This window comes from Ascaphus truei, unplaced genomic scaffold (assembly GCF_040206685.1).
Source record: "Ascaphus truei isolate aAscTru1 unplaced genomic scaffold, aAscTru1.hap1 HAP1_SCAFFOLD_283, whole genome shotgun sequence".
In the NCBI taxonomy this organism is placed as follows: domain Eukaryota; kingdom Metazoa; phylum Chordata; class Amphibia; order Anura; family Ascaphidae; genus Ascaphus; species Ascaphus truei.
The window spans coordinates 230934-252544 of NW_027455783.1; the positions used below are offsets into that span (position 1 = coordinate 230934).

The window sequence follows — 21611 nt, forward strand, 5'->3', positions numbered from 1 at the left end:
ATGCAATAGATGTAAAATTTGTCCAAGGATGCTGACACAAGATCACTTTAAGTCCAAAATGACAGATCACGAATATGAGATTAAAAACTATATTGACTGTCTGTCCACATATGTTATATATATTTTACAATGTGGGTGTGGACTACAATATGTAGGTCGCACAAAACGCCATCTGAAAATACGTGTGATGGAACATTTAAGAAATATTGTCAACATCCCTAAAACATTGACCTCTGGTAAACCATTAACCCATTTGCTGTCCCATTTTAAGGATGTCCATCAATGCAGCACCACAGGGGTCAAATACATGGGTATAGAACATATCACCACTACTACTAGAGGTGGCGATAAGGATTTATTTATCGCAAGGAGGGAGCAATTCTGGATATACACACTCCAAACTAAACATCCTGGGGGGTTAAATGATTATGTGGAGTTGACTCCCTTCTTGCGGTAACTAAATGACAGGTGATCTTTTCTTTGCAGTCTGGTTTTATCAAAATTTCAGAATTGAGATGCATTCTATTTTAGCCAATTTTATTCAACATGTTATTGATATTTTTGTTTGTTTTTATGTCTTTTTTTTACCTTGCACATGTTTTTCCTTTTCCTCCTTCCTTTCTCTTTCCCCTTTCCCCCCCCCTTCTTCTCCACATCCATTTCTTTATATTATATGTTTTATGTTTAACTGTTGTATTTTTATGTGGTAGCACAATGTTTTATTAATACTACTTTTTTACATATATTTTCAAATGTATTTTATATGTGACACTTGTTAAAAGGGCCACCTGTAGGTATCTCTTTATGTATTTCCACTGGTGAGTGGCACTTTTGTCTTTTATTATCTAATTATTACTCAAAGTGCCACCACTGCAATACAGCATCAATATCCTGTTCATTTTAACATTAAGGGGCAGGCTTGGTGAAGTTGAACCATCCCCCTTTTCTATTTAACCAATAGTGGATTGGATGTTCTTTTATTGGTATTAACCAATCATCTATGTGGTATATAAAGGACCCCAAACAGGTGCCCCTGATATCGCCTGAGGAAGAATACTTTTGTATTCGAAACGCGTCGCGAAGGGTGTCGCTGGTCTGTTTATCACATACAGCCAGTCTTCACACAAGTGTTTTTATTGCTATTTTTATTGCCATTTTCGATCGAAACGGAAAACGGGCGGGCACTTCCGGGACTACTATAGGGGGCCTCATTTGCCGCGCATGCGCACTACGCAGATCAACACGCCGACAAGCGTGTGAAGCAGAGACGCAGCGCAGCCTCTGAATACAGCCCCAGCGCGCGGGGCTTGTTCCTGAGGACTGAGATTACCCCCCCTCTTCATCCCATATGTTGCCCTACCAATAGAAGTGACGATCGTGATCTGGACCATTAAAGTTTTTATATATGTAAGTGCATATTATTATCTTTATTTGTTGTCAATACATATCAAATCTCAATCTTGGTGCGCTTTTGTGTTTTTTCTTTTTTTCTGGGACTCAATATAATTGAGAACTAAAATATATTTAAACTTGACAGAATTTGGAACGTTAGTGCATTTAATAACAGCAAACGAGGATACTGCTGCTGATGAAGTAGTTAGACAATTTATATGCAAATTACATACTAACATGAACAGGATATGAACATCAAAATAAAACTTATTCCAACGTTTGTGTAATACTAAAAATAAAAAAATTATAAAGAATATATACAAAATATAGTTAGATTGAATAATAAATAAATAATGATAATAATAATATTCAAATTGAATGACATCTAACATATGCCAGTCTTCTTTGAAACGTGAACCAATTCATTATCACATAATATACACATACCCTACCTATAACTAATAATATGAATATAATGTCCTTAATTGTATAAATCACATATATGTATAATAAATCTAAATACCGTACTAATATCTAAAAAGCAATAAATTGTGCATTATATAATAATTAATAAGAAAATATATACATATTTAAGCTTGAAAAAGAGAGAAACATTAAATGTATCTCTCCATATGTAAACTGGAAAGAAGAGATGAAACAGTGGTTAATGATTGCAAGAGACAAGCCAAAAACTTTTATATGGCTATAGATTTGTATATCAAATATAACCCTATTTTGGGTATATAGAGTCCTGATTGATCAAATTACAATTGTTCCTAAATGATTTTTTTCTATATCATTATAGAGAGAAGATCCCTATAGATATAATTGGGGGCAAAAATTAATCTAGCATAAGGGTGAAAGGGACCTGGATTATAACCATCCCAATATTATTTTTTAAAAATATATCAATGTGACGACTAGTATTGGTGCTGATTCTAGGTATAATAACTGCACTATATAAAGGATGAATATGTATTTGTAAATGTCTATATTAAACTATTGTACGTTGAGTAATAGGGGAGAGAAGCGAAGCTCTATTTTACTTAAGAAAAAGAAATACTAACAAGCCAAGAGGCAGCAATCCAAGTGAATAGAACTAACTAATAATTGAATTAAAAATGAATTTTATGTTTAATATTGTGTCTTGTGTAAACATGGTTTATATATTAATAAGTGAACTTAAATTCTAAATATGATTATTACATAGTAACTTATTAAGAATGATAAAGGAATGTGATTGTGTCAAAGATAAATATTGTGTCAAAGATAAATATTGTGTGTTTGTGATACAGTGCTGACCAAGGGTCCCACAATCACACCGACTAGGACCACGGAGGGAGCATGCTAAACATGCTCAACCCAGACCTCTGAGATCCCGTCAATGGACGTGGATGTTGAATCTATATTACACTATAGTACTTGTGTCAATGCAGTCGTTTAGACCCCCTGGACTTAATGTCTCCAACATATAAATCCAGAAGGTCTCCCTTAAGTTCAGTTTTTTGACCCTGTCGCCACTTAATAATGCTAGAGGGATATGTTCTAAGCACATAACAGTCAATGATGATGGATCCTTGTTGTGTATTTCCAAGAAATGTCTAGATAGGTTGTGAGTGGTAATACCATGTAGAATGTTTCTTCTATGTTCTAGAAATCTTGTGCTTAGAGTCCTTGTGGTTCTCCCCACATATTGGAGTCTGCATTTGCATGTAATGACATAGATCACGAATGAGGATAGACAATCCATATGACTCTTAATTGTATGTGTAGATTTATTAAAAAAGGATGTAACTTGGTTGGTTTTGCACATATGTTTGCATGTTATACATCTATTTCTACCACAAACAAAGTTGCCATTTATTGTCGGTTTTAACAAAGAAAGATCCTTAATCTGTTTAAGGCGACTAGGTGCCAGAATGGTTTTCAAGTTTCTGGCTTTTTTGTATATAATGGGAACTTTAGTTGGTAATTTATTTCCAATTATTGGGTCCCTTAACAATATACTCCAGTGTTTGTTGAGAATTGTTGAAATGCCTTTCACTGAATTATTAAATGTCGTAATGAAAAATGGTGACTTGACAGAATTGACCCCAAAATCACCATTGGTCCCTCCAACCTTGTTTGATTTGGATAATAAAGATTTACGCTCTAGGAGACCTACCTGTCGAAATGTCTCATATACAGTATGATGTGTTTGTCATAACCTTTGGCCAGAAATCTTTCAACCAATATTTCCCCCTGGGCCAAAAAATCAGAATGTGAAGAACAATTCCTCCTAATTCTGAGAAATTGGCCCCTGGGGATATTGGCCAACCATCTTTTGTAATGGTTGCTATTATTGTGTAGATAACTATTGGTGGCCACTGTTTTAAAGTGTGTTTTGGTGATGATTTCTCCATTTAAATGAGCCTCCAGTTCTAAGTCCAGAAACACAATCGTGTTCTTATTAACATTGTAAGTAAACTTCAGATCCATGTCATTGTTGTTAAATGCCTGCAGTTTATGTTCCAGGAGTTCCTGATCACCATCCCATATTAGGATGATGTCATCTATGTAACGGCTATAGTACACAAGACTCGCCCCCAGATCTGCATCACCCCACACATGTAGTTCCTCCCACAAACCCATGTAGAGGTTCGCATAACTAGGGGCAAATCTCGTGCCCATGGCCGTCCCACAGATCTGCAAATAATAAATGTCTTCAAATAAAAAATAATTGTGTTCTAGTATGAATGTAATGGCCTGCAAAATAAACAAGGATTGTGTGTTGCCTAAACTTGTGTCCAAATTAAGAAAATGTTTTACTGCTTCTAAACCTTTATTATGTTTAATGCAAGTATACAAAGATGTAATATCACATGTTGCCCAGATGTATGTGGGTTTCCAAATGATTCCAGAGATGGAGTCGAGGACATGCAACGTGTCTCTTAAATACGATTTCAATCGTGTGACTAAAGGTTGTAGAAAATAATCCACGTATTGGGACACGCTGGATGTCATCGACTCCACCCCTGAAACAATGGGTCTTCCAGGAGGGTTGGAAATGTGTTTATGTATCTTGGGAATGTGGTAAAAAATAGGTGTTCTTGGAAACCGTATGTAAAGAAAACCAAATTCTGACTTGTTAATGACATTCATATTTAGAGCCTGAGTAAGAAGATCTTTATACTTCTTTTGAAAACTTTCCATAGGATCTTGCCCCAAAATGATATATGAGGTATTGTCGCCTAAGAGTCTAAAAGCCTCTGACAGGTAATCTGTTCTGTCCTGCAGAACTATGCCCCCTCCTTTATCCGCCTGTCTAATGACAAGGTTGTTTAGACTACAAAGTTCCTTAAGTGCGATGTTCTCCTCTTTTGATAGATTTCTATTCCGTATTGATGTTGTATTTAAACACATTTGTTCAAAATCCTTAAGAACCATGGTGTAAAAAGTTTCAACAAATGCTCCCTTTGAATGGTAAGGAAAATACGTGGACTTTGCAGAAAAAGGAGAGTGGACTATTTTGGTATCTCTTACTGAAGGGAGATCAGCGGATCCATCAACACTTTGTTCTCTATATAAAACTAGGGGTCTTCCTGGTTGTGATGTAATATTTGTATGATTATTCGTAGATGATATAGAACTATCTAGCTCATAAACGGATAGCTGACTTATATCCAACAAATGTGATGACTCCTCTATTTGTATCCCTTCTTGTAACAGGGTGGACATTGCATCAATGCAAGCTATCTCCTGTGTGTTAAGTATACATTGTTGTTGTTCCTTGTTTTGCATCGTGAAATGTCGCATCAGTGTGATTTTCCTAATATATTTGTTCAAGTCTACAAACAGGTCAAATCTGTTTGGAAGACTACTGGGGGCAAATGAGAGACCCTTGGTCAGCAGTGATATGTGGTTACTAGACAAAATATGTGTTTATAAATTGAAAATGCCGTGTACCTCTGGATTGCTGGCTCTTAGCTTACCTACCTTCTTTCTTTGTTCGCGCTTCCCTCCCCTGGTTCCTCGCAGCTTCTTTTTCTCCGTTGTGGAGTGTTTGTATGATACGTCGGTTTCCGATCCCACAGGGGATAAGATTTTCCTCTCTCCCGATTCTCTTCTTGTGTTACTAATTCTAAAAAAGAGGCAGTGTGAGATTTAATGGTTGGGACAGTATTTTCTGGGTGGTTCTTGTTGCTATCCCTAATCTGTGTTTTAGGTATCGCCCCACTACTTTTGTCAATCACCACAGTCTCCTCACAACTTGCCCCCTTTTCTTGTAAGACTTCAAATCTATTTTCTGTAGGACAGGAAAATTGTGTATTTGCTATTGTCTTTTCACTTCTATGAGTGTTCTGTCCTTTGTCACTAGATGTTGAGTGAGTGTTTGAATTGTCTCTACTCTTGTCCCTTTGTTTGTCATCTTTATGGTTGGTTTTTTTATAATACTTATTTGGAGTATAATGTTTGGATCTATCTCTCCTATCATGTCGTCTCCAATCTCTGATTTTATCAGTAGCATAGTCAGTTTGATCTCTAACATATTTGCTACTCTTGCGATCACTGATCTCCTTTTCATATTTCAGTACCCTAGAGTCAACTAGTTTGTCCAACTCCTGGAATTCTTCACTTTCCACATATGGAATCATGATCTGTTGGGTTTCCTCTATTTCTTTTGCGATTTCATTAAGCTTATCTTCCCTATAATTTATTAATAATTTTATTAGGGTAAAGGAACATGACTCCATTGCGTCATTCCACTTATTTTTAAAATCAATATTTGTATCAAATGTTGGTTTTTTTGTAAACCTTAGGCCCCTAGGGACTATTTTGGCATCCAGATAATTCTGCAATGAAAGGAGATCAAGCCAATGTTTCATCTCTTCCTTCGCCAACCTTTCAAGCTTAAAAAAGTTGGTTTTTAGATCAATTGTATCCTCTTTGAATTCTGTCATATCTATTTCAGCTGAATCTGCATATTGTTGTCTCCTAATGAGACGCTCCTTACTAGTTTTCATCATTTTGCCAGATGTCCCAGAGATGCAAATGCAAGATGGGTGTAAATGGAAAGCTGCTGCTGTCTATTGAGGATGACAATTTAAAGGAACAGTTTTAAAGACAGCGCACCTTTTTCAGCACACCCAAATTGCTGCCTCTCTGGTGACGTGTGCCAAAATGTTGCACCAAATACCAATATTGATTAAGATATTTACATGAACCAACTGGTGCTCGCCTATACAAAATAAAATGTAATATAATGAAAAAATGTACATAAACCAAACAAAAAAAAAAATATAAAAAATGTGCAAAAATGTGAAAAAAATTATTACAATAATCTGTTGAAAATATATAAAAAATATAGCATAAAAATACAAAAAAATGAACTATAAAAAATACTTTAAGTCCAAATGAAGTCCATGAATGAATAAAACAAAGGTCCAGGCTGCTTCTTCTTGGGCTCACCAAGTTCCCATAGTACCTATTAGAAAAAGAAAAGAGAAAAAGCGCCCGATCCTTGTGTAAAATCAGATGAACAATTTAATAAATCATGGACATGACAAATGCACACTTACAATTTGTCTGATTAAAACAAGCATTTTATGGGACCTGCCCATGCACCAAACGAAGACTCCACAGTCACCTCCGCTCTGCAATCTCACGATTAGTTCGTATTCCAGTACTTGAGAACGCCGTTTTCTCCAGGGTGTATATCAACCATCCGTCAGGAGCTTCTCAGCAGCGTGCGTCCGCCATTACTCCCACGCATGTGGTACTGGATACCGGAAGGACTTTGCTTGTGTTTCCTTGGTCTCTCTCTGGTGCCGAAGGCAGGTCAGCCACCGTAGTTACAATGTAAACCGTCCCTACGCGTTTCTTCCGCCTTTGCGGATTTCATCAGGGGATGGACACCAAAGGGGCTATCTGGTGTTAAATAGTCCCTCATGTTAATAAACATTATATGACTCACAGGTGTGTTCAATTCAATCGGTGTCATTAAATCAAGTTGATATCTGGTGCAATGTAATTGAGAACTAAAATATATTTAAACTTGACAGAATTTGGAACGTTAGTGCATTTAATAACAGCAAACAGCAAATCTCCCCCCCCCCCCACTTGGCGCACCTCTGGGTTATACTATATATATATATATATATATATATATATATATATATACACACACACACACACATATATACACACACACACACACACACACACACACACACGTGTATGTGTGTATAAAACAGACTATATATATACATATAGTATGATATATATATATATATACATACTATATGTGTATGTATATATATATATATATGTATATATATATATATATATATATGTATATATATATATATATATATATATATATATATATATATATATACACGACTATTAAGGTTAAAGATAATGGTGAAAGACAGGGTTGCAGACCTGTCTAAGACATGCAAATGAAAATACAGGAATATTTACAGTATATATATATATATATATATATATATATATATATATATATATATTGCGCGCGCACACACACATATAACGTTTTATCCAACTTTTTCATTTATCATTTGTAGAGAAAATGAACATTGTCGCCAGAAGCGCTATTTTTTCAAAATGTAACATCTCTACTAGTGTAAAATGATACTTCATATAAAGCAGGTTATGGGACCCAGTATAAAATGACCTTCATGTTTCTTATTACATCCCAGTATATGGATACTTTCTATTATCACAAGCTGCTAACATGTGACAGGGCTCAGAGTCTGAGCCCAGAATGTGACATACTGAACATTCTCATTCTAAATTTCAAAAAATATTGTGTTGATTTCTGACCTGACTGCCGTGGTTACAGCTCAACCACTCTGTTCTACTGCATGTCACCACTTTCTGCCACAACCAGCTGACGGTGGATCTGCAAGGAGTTCAACGCTCATTGGCATCACATCTGTGGCTTGGTTAACGTATCATTTCTCCAGCTTTTTATTGTATTGTTTTGAAGTAGATTATATTTATTTAGTTGAATAGATATTTATTTAGTTTAATAGATATTTATTTAGTTAAATAGATTATATTTGTAAGTTTAATAAATTATATTTCTTAGTTTAATAAGTTATATTTCTTAGTTTAATAAGTTATATTTCTTAGTTTAATAAATTATATTTCTTAGTTTAATAAGTTATATTTGTTAGTTTAATAAGTTATATTTGTTAGTTAATAGATTATATTTGTTAGCACAGTAGATTATATTTATTTAGTTGAATAGATATTTATTTAGTTAAATAGATTATATTTGTTAGTTTAATAAGTTATATTTCTTAGTTTAATAAATTATATTTCTTAGTTTAATAAGTTATATTTCTTAGTTTAATAAATTATATTTCTTAGTTTAATAAGTTATATTTGTTAGTTTAATAAGTTATATTTGTTAGTTAATAGATTATATTTGTTAGCACAGTAGATTATATTTACTAGTATTTAAGTCTCCCCCTCAGTGCCCCATTAGGACCCGTGCGCATATTTCACATCTTTTCGGAGTCGCTTATTTTTTAGACCCTCGGAGCCGAAACCTAAAGGGGTCAGCTAAGAAAGTTCGGATCAAGAGGAGCCGCACAGTTTAAAGACAGAACATTTCCAAGGGAGATGGAGACAATTTGGGTAAGATCTGATTAAAGGATAACCTTTGGGGAAGGAAAGGGTGACGCGGGAGTGTAAGAGGGGGGTGAGAGAGCAAGGTGGTGTGTCAGATTGGGGCAGAGCAAGAGAACGCAAAAATGATGGGGATTTGCTGCACACCAAAAAAAACAATTAGTGATACTTTTACCGGTGCCCCTTAGTCTCAGGGAAGACCGGCATTTCGTCCAATGGATACAATATGATTGATGGAAAAGGGCACACGGATTTGAATAAAAAAAGATAATTTATTGTGCCACAGACTACAATGTTTCGGCTGCTGGCCTTTCTTTGCTGGATTTAGTGGGTTTAGCCACTTTACCGAGAAAGGCAGCAGGCTGAAATGTTGTTGTCTATGGCAATGCAAGAGAAAACAGGTTGGGGGGGTGGGTTCTCGCAAGGTCGCCGACCCATGGGTGAGTGTCCCCGGTGGCAAATAGTCCTGGACCCCGGGAAAGCTGTCTGTGGCCCATACAAGCTGAGTAACATGTAGAAAGGACACATGTATGTTCAGAATGAGTTAGCATGGTATTTTGAGAGGCATCATAGCAGGTCAGTGCAAGTCAGTGCAGAGCACTGCAAGGTCAGTCAATATGAGGAAGGGTCCGATGGAGGAGTTGGAGGGTCCTAGAATATCTCTTAAAGCAGGGGTGCGCAAATCGAGGGGTGCGACATTTTCTTGGGGAGGGGCTCGGCGCTTATAGTGGCCCCTCGCTCTTCCCCACAGCATTTAAATTAAATGCCGGAAATCACGCGCAAGGCCTCTGTAAGTTCCCTTTCCTTGGCTCCGGCGGCTTCTGGAGACAGCAACGTGGCATCACATGATGTGGCATTGCCATAGCAACGTGATATCACATGACGTCGTTACATCAGAACGTCGGAGACAAGGTGGGGAGGGTGGAGGGGGGAGCAGGGGAAAAAGGTTGCGCAACCCTGTCTTAAAGCATTGTCTTGCATACAGATCAGAGGCGAAGAATGGATATGGATATCCGATGTGAAGGAGGAAATAATACTGAGATCACTACCGCTAAGACCGATTCGATGGAAGAAGGTGAGTGATGAAATAGCCGTCACTGTGTAACTCTTCCAATTACCTGCAACTTCATGCAGAGAAATAGCAACGCTTGTTTTTAACGCATTAAGCGCCTAATGGGGAATTCAACTGCTGAGAGTTTAAGGGAGTTACTCACCAAACTCAGCGACGTTTCTGTGTCTCTGTGATAACTCCCCCAGGACATGCTTGAAAACCAGAGGTAACTCAATGTATTTTTGATAAATAGAAACATGACCTTCTGGGGAGGGGTATATAATGGGTACTGGGCCTGGTGAGGTGGGTATAACGGGTTCTGGGCCTGGTGAGGTGGGTATAACGGGTACTGGGCCTGGGGAGGAGCGTATAGCAGGGTACTGGGCCTTGGGAGGGTTGTATAACTGGGTACTGAGCCTGGGGAGGTGGGTATAACGGGTATTTGCCCTGTGGAGGGCGGTATAACGTGGTATTGGGGAGGGGGTATAAGTGGCACAGGAGCTCTTGCGATACAGAGTATCACTGTCCCTGGTTACAAACACTTCATGTCTCCTGCAGATCAGGACACGCACGAAGGTGGTGCCCTTTGTGCCACCAGACGACGAGGCGGGCTACGAGGCGGACGACGAGGCATACGATAAAGCGGGCGTCAAGTGGTGCGAAGAGGTGGGCTACAAGGCGGCCGATGAGGCAGACGACGAAGCGGATGTCAAGTCTGGCGACGTGGTGGACGATGGCCTAGGAGAATACGAGAGGTGTGGACGGATCTGCTGCTTCACCTTTTTTAGGCGGAGGAGAAGACCCCGGGAGCAGGTAGCAGAATACGAGAGGTGCGGACAGATCTGCTGCTTCACCTTTTTTAGGCGGAGCAGCAGACCCCGGGAGCAGGTAGCAGAGGAGCCAGGGCGTAGATCCAGGGGTATTCTAGGGGCCCTGAGAAGTTGGTTTGACCGCAGGAGAGGCAGATAAGATCAGGAAGGCTGCGGGAGGGGCAGGTACTATAGGGAGATTGGGATATTGGGCGTGAGAGGGTGAGAGAGAACAAGGAGCAGGGCCGGAGCACGGGTTTCATGCGCCCGAGGCGAAACTTAAAATTTGTGCCCTAGTTGTATAAAAAATAATAAGATAAATAAAATAATAAAATAAACAGTGGCGTAGCTATCGGGGCTGCAGGGGGTGCGACCGCACCCCAGCGCGACGCAAAATAAAAATAAAAGGGCGCCAAAATACTGGATAAAAAAAAGAATAATAATTTTAAAAAAAAGATAAATAAATTAGAAATAATAAGAGGAAAAAATAATAATGATTATTAATGCGCCCCTAGGACCTTTGCGCGCTAGGCGACCGCCTAATGGCCGGCCGGCCCTGCGAGGTATGCGGGAGGAAAAGGGGTGAATGGGATAGATATGCAGGGGAATGGGGGAGCAGGTGAGTTATACACAGGGGCACAAGGGCTCCATCACCCGCATCTCTATATACTGAGTGTGCCCCTGTGTATAACAACGCTGATCTGTGCTGTTCCATCTGATCTCACTGCGCAGTGATCCAGGGACCATCCGATCGCCATTTAATGGGGTCAGGAAGGAATTTTTTTCCCCCATTGCACAGCAGGGGTTATGTTTCGCCTTCCTCTGGATCACAGCAACAAACTGCCCTTTGTGCATGAATTATCAGTGAGATCTTTATACACCCTGCATTGGTCTTCACTCCTTTGCTGCCGGAGGGGCCTGCAGTGCATTGCTCTGCGTGTTACTATATCGCTCTGCAATGTGCTGCAGGCCCCTACCAGCAAAGAGATTAATTATTTCAATAAAATACTCTCTTTAATCCAACCTATGTGTAGTGTCTTTTCTATCCGTTGTATCTATTGCTAACAGCTCAGTGATTCTTCCCCAGGTCGCTGCACTAGTGTCACACTGCCAAGCCGGGTGTGAGGGAGATTTATAGGGTCACATATACACTTCTGCCAAAACACGAGTGCAAACAGGAAGCCCCTCTGATCTGTTATATCTTTTATAACACAAAACGGTATCTAAAAAGGTAAAAAGAACATACATGGGATTCTGCTACAAATATCTCTCTAATTACAAACCAATTAGCAAATCATTCAGATTAGAGTCGAGCGAAAAGAAAGGGTTAAGTATCTCATGTACAGTATATGCAGTGTAGGCTGTTCTGCGCATTACATGCAGGGGACAACGTTTAGGGGATATAAGTAATGCTGATCTCAGAGCTGACCGGCTGACCTGCTCTACCGGCTGATCTGCTCTACTGGCTGACCTGCTCTTCTGGCTGACCGGCTGACCGGCTCTACCGGCTGACCGGCTTCCCTTCTTCCAGCTAACTGACCTGAATTGTGGCCCCTGTATCTCCCAATTAAACGTTTTATTGGCATATTCTTGTTTGACTCGTTCTATACAGACATTTTCTATACATTCATTGTGGGATTTGATAACATCTGTAAGATCTCTCAGAACATCACATTCTGTACGTTTGTGCTGAATATTTTTCCATTCTCAATTTACTTAGGGGCCTATGCAGAGAGCAGCACTGGAAATAATTGGAATTGGTAATAAATTGTACCTGTAATGGCGTGATTTTATCTCCATATGCAGAAAGGTCAGAAAACTGCATTTAAAATCATGCTTGATTATGGAGAGTTTCAACCGGCGAGATGCGCGCTGGTGAAACATGTTTGAAAAAAAGCGCGTTTTTTTTTTTCTTTTCACTCTCGCCGGTGAGCTCCAGTTTCCTGCCAACTTTTGTTGGCGGAGCTAATTGTAGAATTTCTCTCCATTTTAATGGCGCGAACAGCCCCTAGATGGCGATCGTACCTTTCTGCATACGGCCCTTTTCAAAACTGGCGAGATTTTGGTTCTCGCCAGCCGTGCGGCGAGTTCTACTAAAAAAAAATAAAAAAATGCCGCTTTTTACTCAACTCGCCATTTTCAACCTTATTATAGCCATATAGCGCTAAAAAACGCCGAAATTTCCGTTCGCGCTGCTCTCTGCATAGGCCCCTTAATATTAGTTTTTGGCTTCAATTATTTATATCGAGCCCAAAATACCTTTATACAGAAAATGCTGTTCCCTTTATCCCACAAATGCTGCTTCATTAAAGCCCAGGGGTGGCACTTTGTGCATTCTCAAACTTTTAGGCAACATCCCTAATTTCCAAAAGTGGGATAAAATCTGTGCATATGGTTAATTTTTCCATTTTTCCATTGTGACAAAATATCAATTTTCTCACTCAGACTCCTAAATCCCTCCCCAAATATATCAGTTTCACATAAAAGTGTGTGCGCGTCTCCTTCCGCCTAACTGGCACGTCGTCCTTACGGGCGCCACTCCGTGTAACTCCACGCTGCCCTCCAGTGGTAAAAGAAATAAGATACATTTACTATACTCGTCTGGCAGATGCTCCCGTATAAGGTGGGTAACTCTGTATTAGGGGTCTAGGTAGAGTATATTTTATACTTATGTCGGATAGATGAGGAATTTATATTCCTAACGGGTTATTGTGAGAGGCCTTAGATCTTATCCTATATGCACGCAGCCCTCGCCTCTCTGACCTTGAACACGTACTTCAATCTGATTTTTTGAGACTTGAAACTGGATTTCCCAAAACAAACTGATTTTAAACACTGACAAGACTGTAACAATGGTATTTGGGACCAGAGCTAAATTGCTAAAGCTACCAATGACAGAGCTTCAGATAAAAACCAGCTCTAAAACCATCCTAGCCCCTGTTACTTGTTTGAAATAACTGGGCATATAGTTCAACTCCCATTTAACATTTGGGTTGCACATTGATACCGACATCCAAATCCTATGCCAAACTAGGTGTACTTTACAGGAACAAATCCTCCCTAAGGCCCTCATGCAGTAATCGCCTACAGCGATTCAGTAAGCCCAGAGAAGCTGGCGATTAGAGCAAAAATAACCGTTTTTTTTTTTTGCCGGAAAATAAATAAATAAATAAAATCTGCAGATGCGCGGTGATAAGCCACTTTTCGGCACTGATCGCCAGTTTTTCAAACACGCTCAATTCTATAAGCCCTGATCAGCTTATTGCGGCTGATCGCCACTTTAAAATTGCTGTTTCTTCTCCAAATTGTCCCGCCACAAAAGTAGGCAAGAAGGTGGGGTGAAGCTGCGATGAAAATAAAATGCATGTATCCCGGAGCTGATATCCATTAATATCAGCATCAGAGACCCCCGGCATGAATCCCATGCATAAAAAATGCATTTACAGGCAACTTCATTACCGCCAAGGCAATGAAGGGGTTATACACCCGTGCCAGGCTTATTGTGGGTAGCGGGGGTGGGAGAAGGTGGTATTTGGCCCTGGCTGGGTGTTTAGGCCTTGCCAGGGGGTTGGGGGATGACTTAACCTCTTCTTTAACTGAGCGGTTAATACCGCTAAGGTAATGAAGGGGTTAACCCCTCCCACTACCCCCCCCACCCGGTAGGCCTAAACACCCATCCTTGGGGCCAATACCCCGTTCACCCACCCCCGCTACCCACAATAAACACAAATACACATAACAGCCCCACTGGCCACCTCCTAGGTCCCTATTAAACCATTACAATATTCATAAAACCATTATTTTGTTTACACCCAGGATTATTACATGGGGTTAGGGCTATGTTATTCAGTGAGGGGTTGTATGTTTGTATTCGTAGGGACAGGCAAGGCCGGAGCCAGATGGGGTTCTCCTGCCTCTGTCCTCCCTGTCTCCTGACCCTTCCTGTAGCCGGACAAAGAAGAAGAAGCAGGCACACGGTCTTACTCAAAGGAGGTTTAATATGCCATAAAGTCCAACATTTCGGCAGTCAAATACAGCCTTTCTCAAGGTGAAGGCTACCAAACACAAGAAACAGTCACAATATATACCACCCCCCCTGATACTCACCCCTCCCGGCTCTGCCACATAACCAGGATGCTGACGCCCACCTGATGACGTCAGAGCTACCATATGGCGCCCCCTAGTGACGTCAGACGTCTAGGTCTAAATCCCTGGCAATACAGCATAGAGCTGCCTTGGAGGACTGCAGCCACAGCCACACATGGGGGAGTGTTCAGTCTGGGGAGAGGTGTGGCTGTGGCTGCAGTCCTCCAAGACAGCTCTATGCTGTATTGCCAGGGATTTAGACCTAGACGTCTGACGTCACTAGGGGGCGCCATATGGTAGCTCTGACGTCATCAGGTGGGCGTCAGCATCCTGGTTATGTGGCAGAGTGGGGTGGGGTTGCATCCCTTGTTTTTATGACTTTCTAATAAAGATAGATTTTTGCCAGACCTGCCTCTTCTCTGGATCATGGTGCGCTGCACTTTCTCTAGGGCAGGCCTGCACAACTCCAGTCCTCGAGGGCCGCACACAGGCCAGGTTTTTAGGATATCCCTACTTCAGCACAGCTGGCTCAATTAGTGGCTCAGTACGACTGAGCCACTAATTGAGCCAGCTGTGCTGATTTAGGGATATCCTGAAAACCTGGCCTGTTTGCGACCCTCGAGGACTGGAGTTGTGCAGGCCTGCTCTAGGGTATGGGAGACTGCCTGACGGGTGGCTGGGTTATGGGAGACTGCCTGACACTTTTATGGGAGTCTGCCTGACACTTGGGTGGGTGGGAGACTGTCTGACACTTGGGTTGACTGCCTGACACTTTGACTGCCTGACACTTGGGTGGGTGGGTGGGAGACTGCCTGACACTTGGGTTTGACTGCCTGACACTTGGGTGGGTGGGTGGGTGGGTGGGAGACTGCCTGACACTCCAGCTCCAGCTGGAAGGCGACCTGCACCCACGCTGATCGGAGTGCCACGGGGTGCTCTAAACATTATTCTGTGAGTATTTTGTTCTGTTTAAATGTTTAATAAAACGCTCATTTAATTGAAGACTGTAACTGACGCCCTGCTATCATTTTACCCCACGCATCCCCGTTTCCTGAATCGGGGAGGGGGGAGGATTGGAACGTGTGAGGGAAGGGGAACCACCAGCAATTACTTTGCCCGCAAGCAGCTGATTATACGTTGCCACGGGAAGTACCACGGACGGGTCCATCAGACAACCCCACATTATTCTCTCCCAGGATCGAGCTTACACATGGCCGTGTAAGTAGTGTATTATTATTTTTTCTAAACCCCCCCCTTCCATCTGAACAACATTTGGGCTAAGAAGTGGATACCAGGAACAAGATACCCTTACACATATGTGCTCACACAGGGCCGTGTGAGTATTGGATTACCATATACTGTCATTTCGTCACCCCACCTTTATTAAACAGCTAGATATGCTATGAAGTCATCTTAGTAATGTTAATATAGGTCCATCTAATCCTTTGCTCCCCCTTTTTTTCCTTTTCGTTCTCCTATGACATGTTAGACTGCCTGACACGTGGTTGGGTGGGTGACTGACTGCCTGACATATGGGTGGGTGACTGACTGACACGTGGGTGACTGACTGACACGTGGGTGAGTGGGTGAGTGGGTTGGTGTCTGTATACATTCTGTCACTGATACACACAGACACTGGGAGGGGGCAGTCACACACACACTGGGGGGGGGCAGTCACACACAAACACAGAATGGGAGGGGGGCAGACACACACACACACACAGAATGGGAGGGGGGCAGACACACACACACACAGACTTGGAGGGGGTACTTACACACACTGGGAGAGGGGCATCACACAGTGGCAGGGGGCAGACAGACACACACACACAGACACACAGACTGGGAGGGGGCAGTCACACATACACACAGACTGGGAGGGGGGCAGTCAAACATACACTGGAAGGGGGGCAGTCACACACACACAGACTGGGAGAGGGGCAGTCACACACACACAGACTGGGAGGGGGAGGGCAGTCACACACACACAGACTGGGAGGGGGAGGGCAGTCACACACACAAACAGACTGGGAGGGGGGGCAGTCACACATACACTGGGAGGGAGGGGCAGTCACACATACACACAGACTGGGAGCGGGGCAGTCAAACATACACTGGGAGGGAGGGGCAGTCACACACACGCACAGACTGGGAGGGGGGGCAGTCACACACACATAGACTGGGAGGGGGGGCAGTCACACACACACACAGACTGGGAGGGGGGTAGTCACACACACACTGGGAGGGGGGCAGTCACACACACTGGGAGGGAGGGGCAGTCACACACACACAGACTGGGAGGGGGCAGTCACACACACACACACACACACACACTGGGTGTGGGGGCAGTCACACACACACTGCGAGGGGGGCAGTCACACACCCACACTGGGTGGGGGGCAGTCACACACCCACACTGGGTGCGGGGGCAGTCACACACACACTGCGAGGGGGGCAGTCACACACCCACACTGGGTGGGGGGCAGTCACACACCCACACTGGGTGGGGGGGCAGTCACACACACACTGGGAGGGGAGGCAGTCACACACACTGGGAGGGGGGCAGTCACACACACACTGGGAGGGGGGCAGTCACACACACTGGGAGGGGGGGCAGTCACACACACACTGGGAGGGGGCAGTCACACACACACTGGGAGGGGGGGCAGTCACACACACACTGGGAGGGGGGCAGTCACACACACTGGGAGGTGGGGCAGTCATACACACACAGACTGGGAGGGGGGCAGTCATACACACACAAACTGGGAGGGGAGGCAGTCACACACACAGACTGGGAGGCAGGCAGTCATACACACACAAACTGGGAGGGGGGGCAGTCACACACACAGACTGGGAGGCGGGCAGTCACACTTGCACAGACTGGAAAGGGGAGCAGTCACACACACACAGACTGGGAGGCGGGCAGTCACACACACAGACTGGGAGGGGGGCAGTCACACATACACTGGGAGGGGGGGCAGTCACACACACAGACTGGGAGGGGGGCAGTCACACACACAGACTGGGAGGGGGGCAGTCACACACACAGACTGGGAGGCAGGCAGTCATACACACACAAACTGGGAGGGGGGGCAGTCACACACACAGACTGGGAGGCGGGCAGTCACACTTGCACAGACTGGAAAGGGGAGCAGTCACACACACACAGACTGGGAGGCGGGCAGTCACACACACAGACTGGGAGGGGGGCAGTCACACACACAGACTGGGAGGGGAGGCAGTCACACACACTGGGAGGGGGGGAAGTCACACACACAGACTGGGAGGGGGGCAGTCACACACACTGGGAGGGGGGGAAGTCACACACACAGACTGAGAGGGGGGCAGTCACACACACAGACTGGGAGGCGGGCAGACACACACACACAGACTGGGAAGGGGGCAGTCACACACACAGACTGGGAAGGGGGCAGTCACACACACACAGGCGACATGGTGCTTACCTGTAATGCCACTGTAGGGAGCCAGAAGTAGTGAGGCTTTTTTCCAGTCTGCCGGCAGTTTCAGTTGCCAGCTGTGAGCCTTCCTTCTGGTGAACACACACACACACACACACACACACACACACACACACACACACACACACACTACATCCGTCCCTGATACTAAGCCCCGCCCCCGGCAAATCCTGACCTCCAACCAATCCCCTGCTTCTACTCTAAAGCCCCGCCCCCGGCATCCTGCTATTGGGGGAAAACAAAAAATACGGCCGCCGCATCCTCCTCATGCTGCCGCCTCCGCGCACCGCCGCCGACTCGCGCACGGTACCAGTCACCAGGGGCAAAACCCGGGACATTTCCGGGACGGACTGTCAACCGGGACAGCACAGAAAAAAACGGGACTGTGCCGGCAAAACCGGGACAAATGGTCACTCTATAAATACACCTTATACTCCACATGCAGCACGTAACCATGAATGCAGTATATACTCTATATACGCCATGTACCCCAATTACGACACCTTATAACCCTGCATGCAGCAAATGTACACCTTATAATCCACATATCGCACTTAACCCTGACTGCGGTATATACACTATGCACGCCATGTAACCCAATTACAGCACATTACAACACTGAATGCAGCATAAATACACCTTATACTCCACATGCAGCACGTAACCGTGAATGCAGTATATACTCTATATACGCCATGTACCCCAATTACGACACCTTATAACCCTGCGTGCAGCAAATGTACACCTTATAATCCACATACCGCACTTAACCCTGACTGCGGTATATACACTATACCCGCCATGTAACCCAATTACAGCACATTACAACACTGAATGCAGCATAAATACACCTTATACTCCACATGCAGCACGTAACCGTGAATGCAGTATATACACTATATACGCCATGTACCCCAATTACAGTACATTGTAACGGCGAATGCAGCACCTATACACACCCTATCGTACAGAACGTAACTACGAGTGCAGTATACACACTATATACACCATGTCACCCCATTAAAGCCCATTGTAACTTCGGATGCGGTATATACACACCCCCTATAATCCAAATACAATATACGCCATGTAACCCAATTACAGCCAATTGTACCTCAAATGCAGCTCGTATGCCTTATAACCCGAATACAACGCATTATAACCATACCCCGAATACAACGCATTATAACCATACGCCGAATACAACGCATTATAACCATACCCCGAATACAACGCATTATAACCACACTGAGGTGTATACACTTTATTCCCCACATACAGCCCGCTATCACTACGAATGCGGTATGCAGCGATACCCACGGCCATTCTAGCATTGATCATAACTTTATCCAATGTTGAAAGAAATCAATTACAGCACATTATACCACTGCCATGTAACCCCACTGAGTGTCCCGTGCTCCAACCCCGGGGGGATGGGGGGGTTGGGGGATACCCACGGCCATTCTGTTGGGGGAACCGTCGTGGCAAAAAAACGTGGGGGGTTGTTGTGCCTCTCCTCGTCCTCCCTCTGGCCCCCCCCTCCCCAGCTGCAGAGGCTGATGGAGGGCGAGCCACGTGGCAAGGGAATCCCCCCTGGCTATTCCCTGGTACCGGCAAGGGGATCCCCCCGTTCCCCGGAGGCCCCCCTCCCCGCCCGCCAGCTACCAAGGCTGATGGAGGGAGAGCCACGCGGTAAGGGGGATCCCCACTAGCTATCCCTTGGTCCGGCAGGCGGATCCCCCCCTTCGCCGGAGGCCCCCCCCTCCCCGCCCGCCGAGCAGGCCAGCCACGGAGGCTGAGGGAGGGAGAGCCGCGCGGTAGGGGGATCCCCCGTGGCAGCACTCCCCGGCTGCCTCGCAACTATCCCCTGGACAGCCATAGCGGAGGCGGAGGGGGGGGATGCTGCGATCGGGCCCAAAGGGAGACTACAAACTCACCTGGAGGAGAGGAGAGGACACTAAACTTCGCAGCAGACCGGGAGCAGAATGGAAGATTCAGCTCCCGGCTGCCCCTTTTGTACTGACCTAGGCCTAATGGGGGGGGCCGCGATGGCGGCCCAGAGATCCCAGGGAGGTGAGGGGGGAGGGGGCTTGCCCCCTGGTCATGGGCTTCCCTTGCCTAATTGGCTGGAGGGATTGCTTCTGCAGGGGGCCAAGCTTTATATATTATGTGTATAGACTCTACCGCGCTGGGAGTCCGTCCCCGGACCTGATAATCAGCCCTTCCCCGCTCACCATTTGTCCCGGCACTTAGCTGCTCCCAGCCCTTTGTCACGACCCTGCATTTCTCTGCAGACAACGCAGGTAAGTGAATTACTGTGCCTGCATGCAAAGAAATGCTAAAACACACATTACATTACTGGCTGCCTTTCTAAGGCCGTGTTCGGGGTGGCTGCTACGCGACGCGTGCGTGCGCACGTCCGTCGCAATTTTAGATTGTTTGGTGGGAGTGTTCAAACTGAAAACTCCACCGGCGGTAAAGTGCAGCGTTGACGCCGCTGTAACCAGAAATGATATTTGGGGCTGCAGTCGCATCACGTGAGCTGGTTCAGCGAACCAGCTCCGTGACACGTTCCCCCCGCCAAGCCCCCAAATGCCGCGACCCGACTCCTGCAGCCTGAACACAGATCGCCAGGCTGCAGGAGCACGCGGGGGAGGTGCGCGTGGACGCACGCTGCCGCAGCAGCCACGCTGAACTCAGCCTTACTGTATGGGGAAAAGGCTACACTCTAACATGGGGCATAAAGTGCTTTTCTACATATATATAGCCTGGCCTTCGGCATCTATTGCTAATTCTGGGCCTTTCCTCTGTCAGTCCTGTTAGAACAGGCAGTGGAAAGGTTAATTCCTTCAGTTAGCCTGTTTGCATTTCAGCTCTGAGTATAGTAGCAATATTCAGGGGCAGGCCTAAGCAACCTTTGAGCATGTTAATCCAAAGGGTGGATATGGGTTGGAACACCCCCTGATGTGTGTGAGCCAATCGGAATCCAGCTTTGAGTTGTAATGATTCAAAGCTAGAGACACTCCCGGAGCGGAGGGGGGGAGGAAAGGGGAGCGGAGGAGGGGGGGGAAAGGGGAGCGGAGGAGGGGGGGGAAAGGGGAGCGGAGGAGGGGGGGGAAAGGGGAGCGTTGGAGGGGGGGAAAGGGGAGCGGA

The 21611-nt window shown here is 44.6% G+C and overlaps 1 protein-coding gene across 3 annotated transcripts; it reads right to left on the reverse strand.

The window, feature by feature from the left end:
- Nucleotides 1–1391: 1391 nt before the first annotated feature.
- On the reverse strand, nucleotides 1392–18540 carry LOC142482960 (uncharacterized). Of its 3 annotated transcripts, XR_012797151.1 has the most exons (3): nucleotides 18444–18540; nucleotides 5368–5512; nucleotides 1392–2031 (listed from the first exon to the last, which is right to left on the reverse strand). XR_012797151.1 is itself a non-coding variant. In XM_075583079.1 (2 exons), the coding sequence occupies exon 2, from the start codon at nucleotides 5185–5187 to the stop codon at nucleotides 3553–3555; it is 1635 nt and encodes a 544-aa protein (XP_075439194.1). In that variant the 5' UTR covers nucleotides 5188–5512; nucleotides 18444–18540; the 3' UTR covers nucleotides 2623–3552. The 3 variants fall into 3 exon arrangements, 2 of the variants coding, with proteins under 2 accessions (XP_075439194.1, XP_075439195.1); XM_075583079.1 differs by lacking the exon at nucleotides 1392–2031 and having other exon boundaries at nucleotides 2623–5512; XM_075583080.1 differs by lacking the exons at nucleotides 1392–2031; nucleotides 18444–18540 and adding an exon at nucleotides 6775–6849 and having other exon boundaries at nucleotides 2623–5512.
- Between the last annotated feature and the right edge of the window lie 3071 nt (nucleotides 18541–21611).

Excerpts from the sequence above, each read along its gene's own strand:
- LOC142482960 (XM_075583079.1), bottom strand. The coding sequence starts at position 5,187 with ATGCGACATTTCACGATGCAAAACAAGGAACAACAACAATGTATACTT.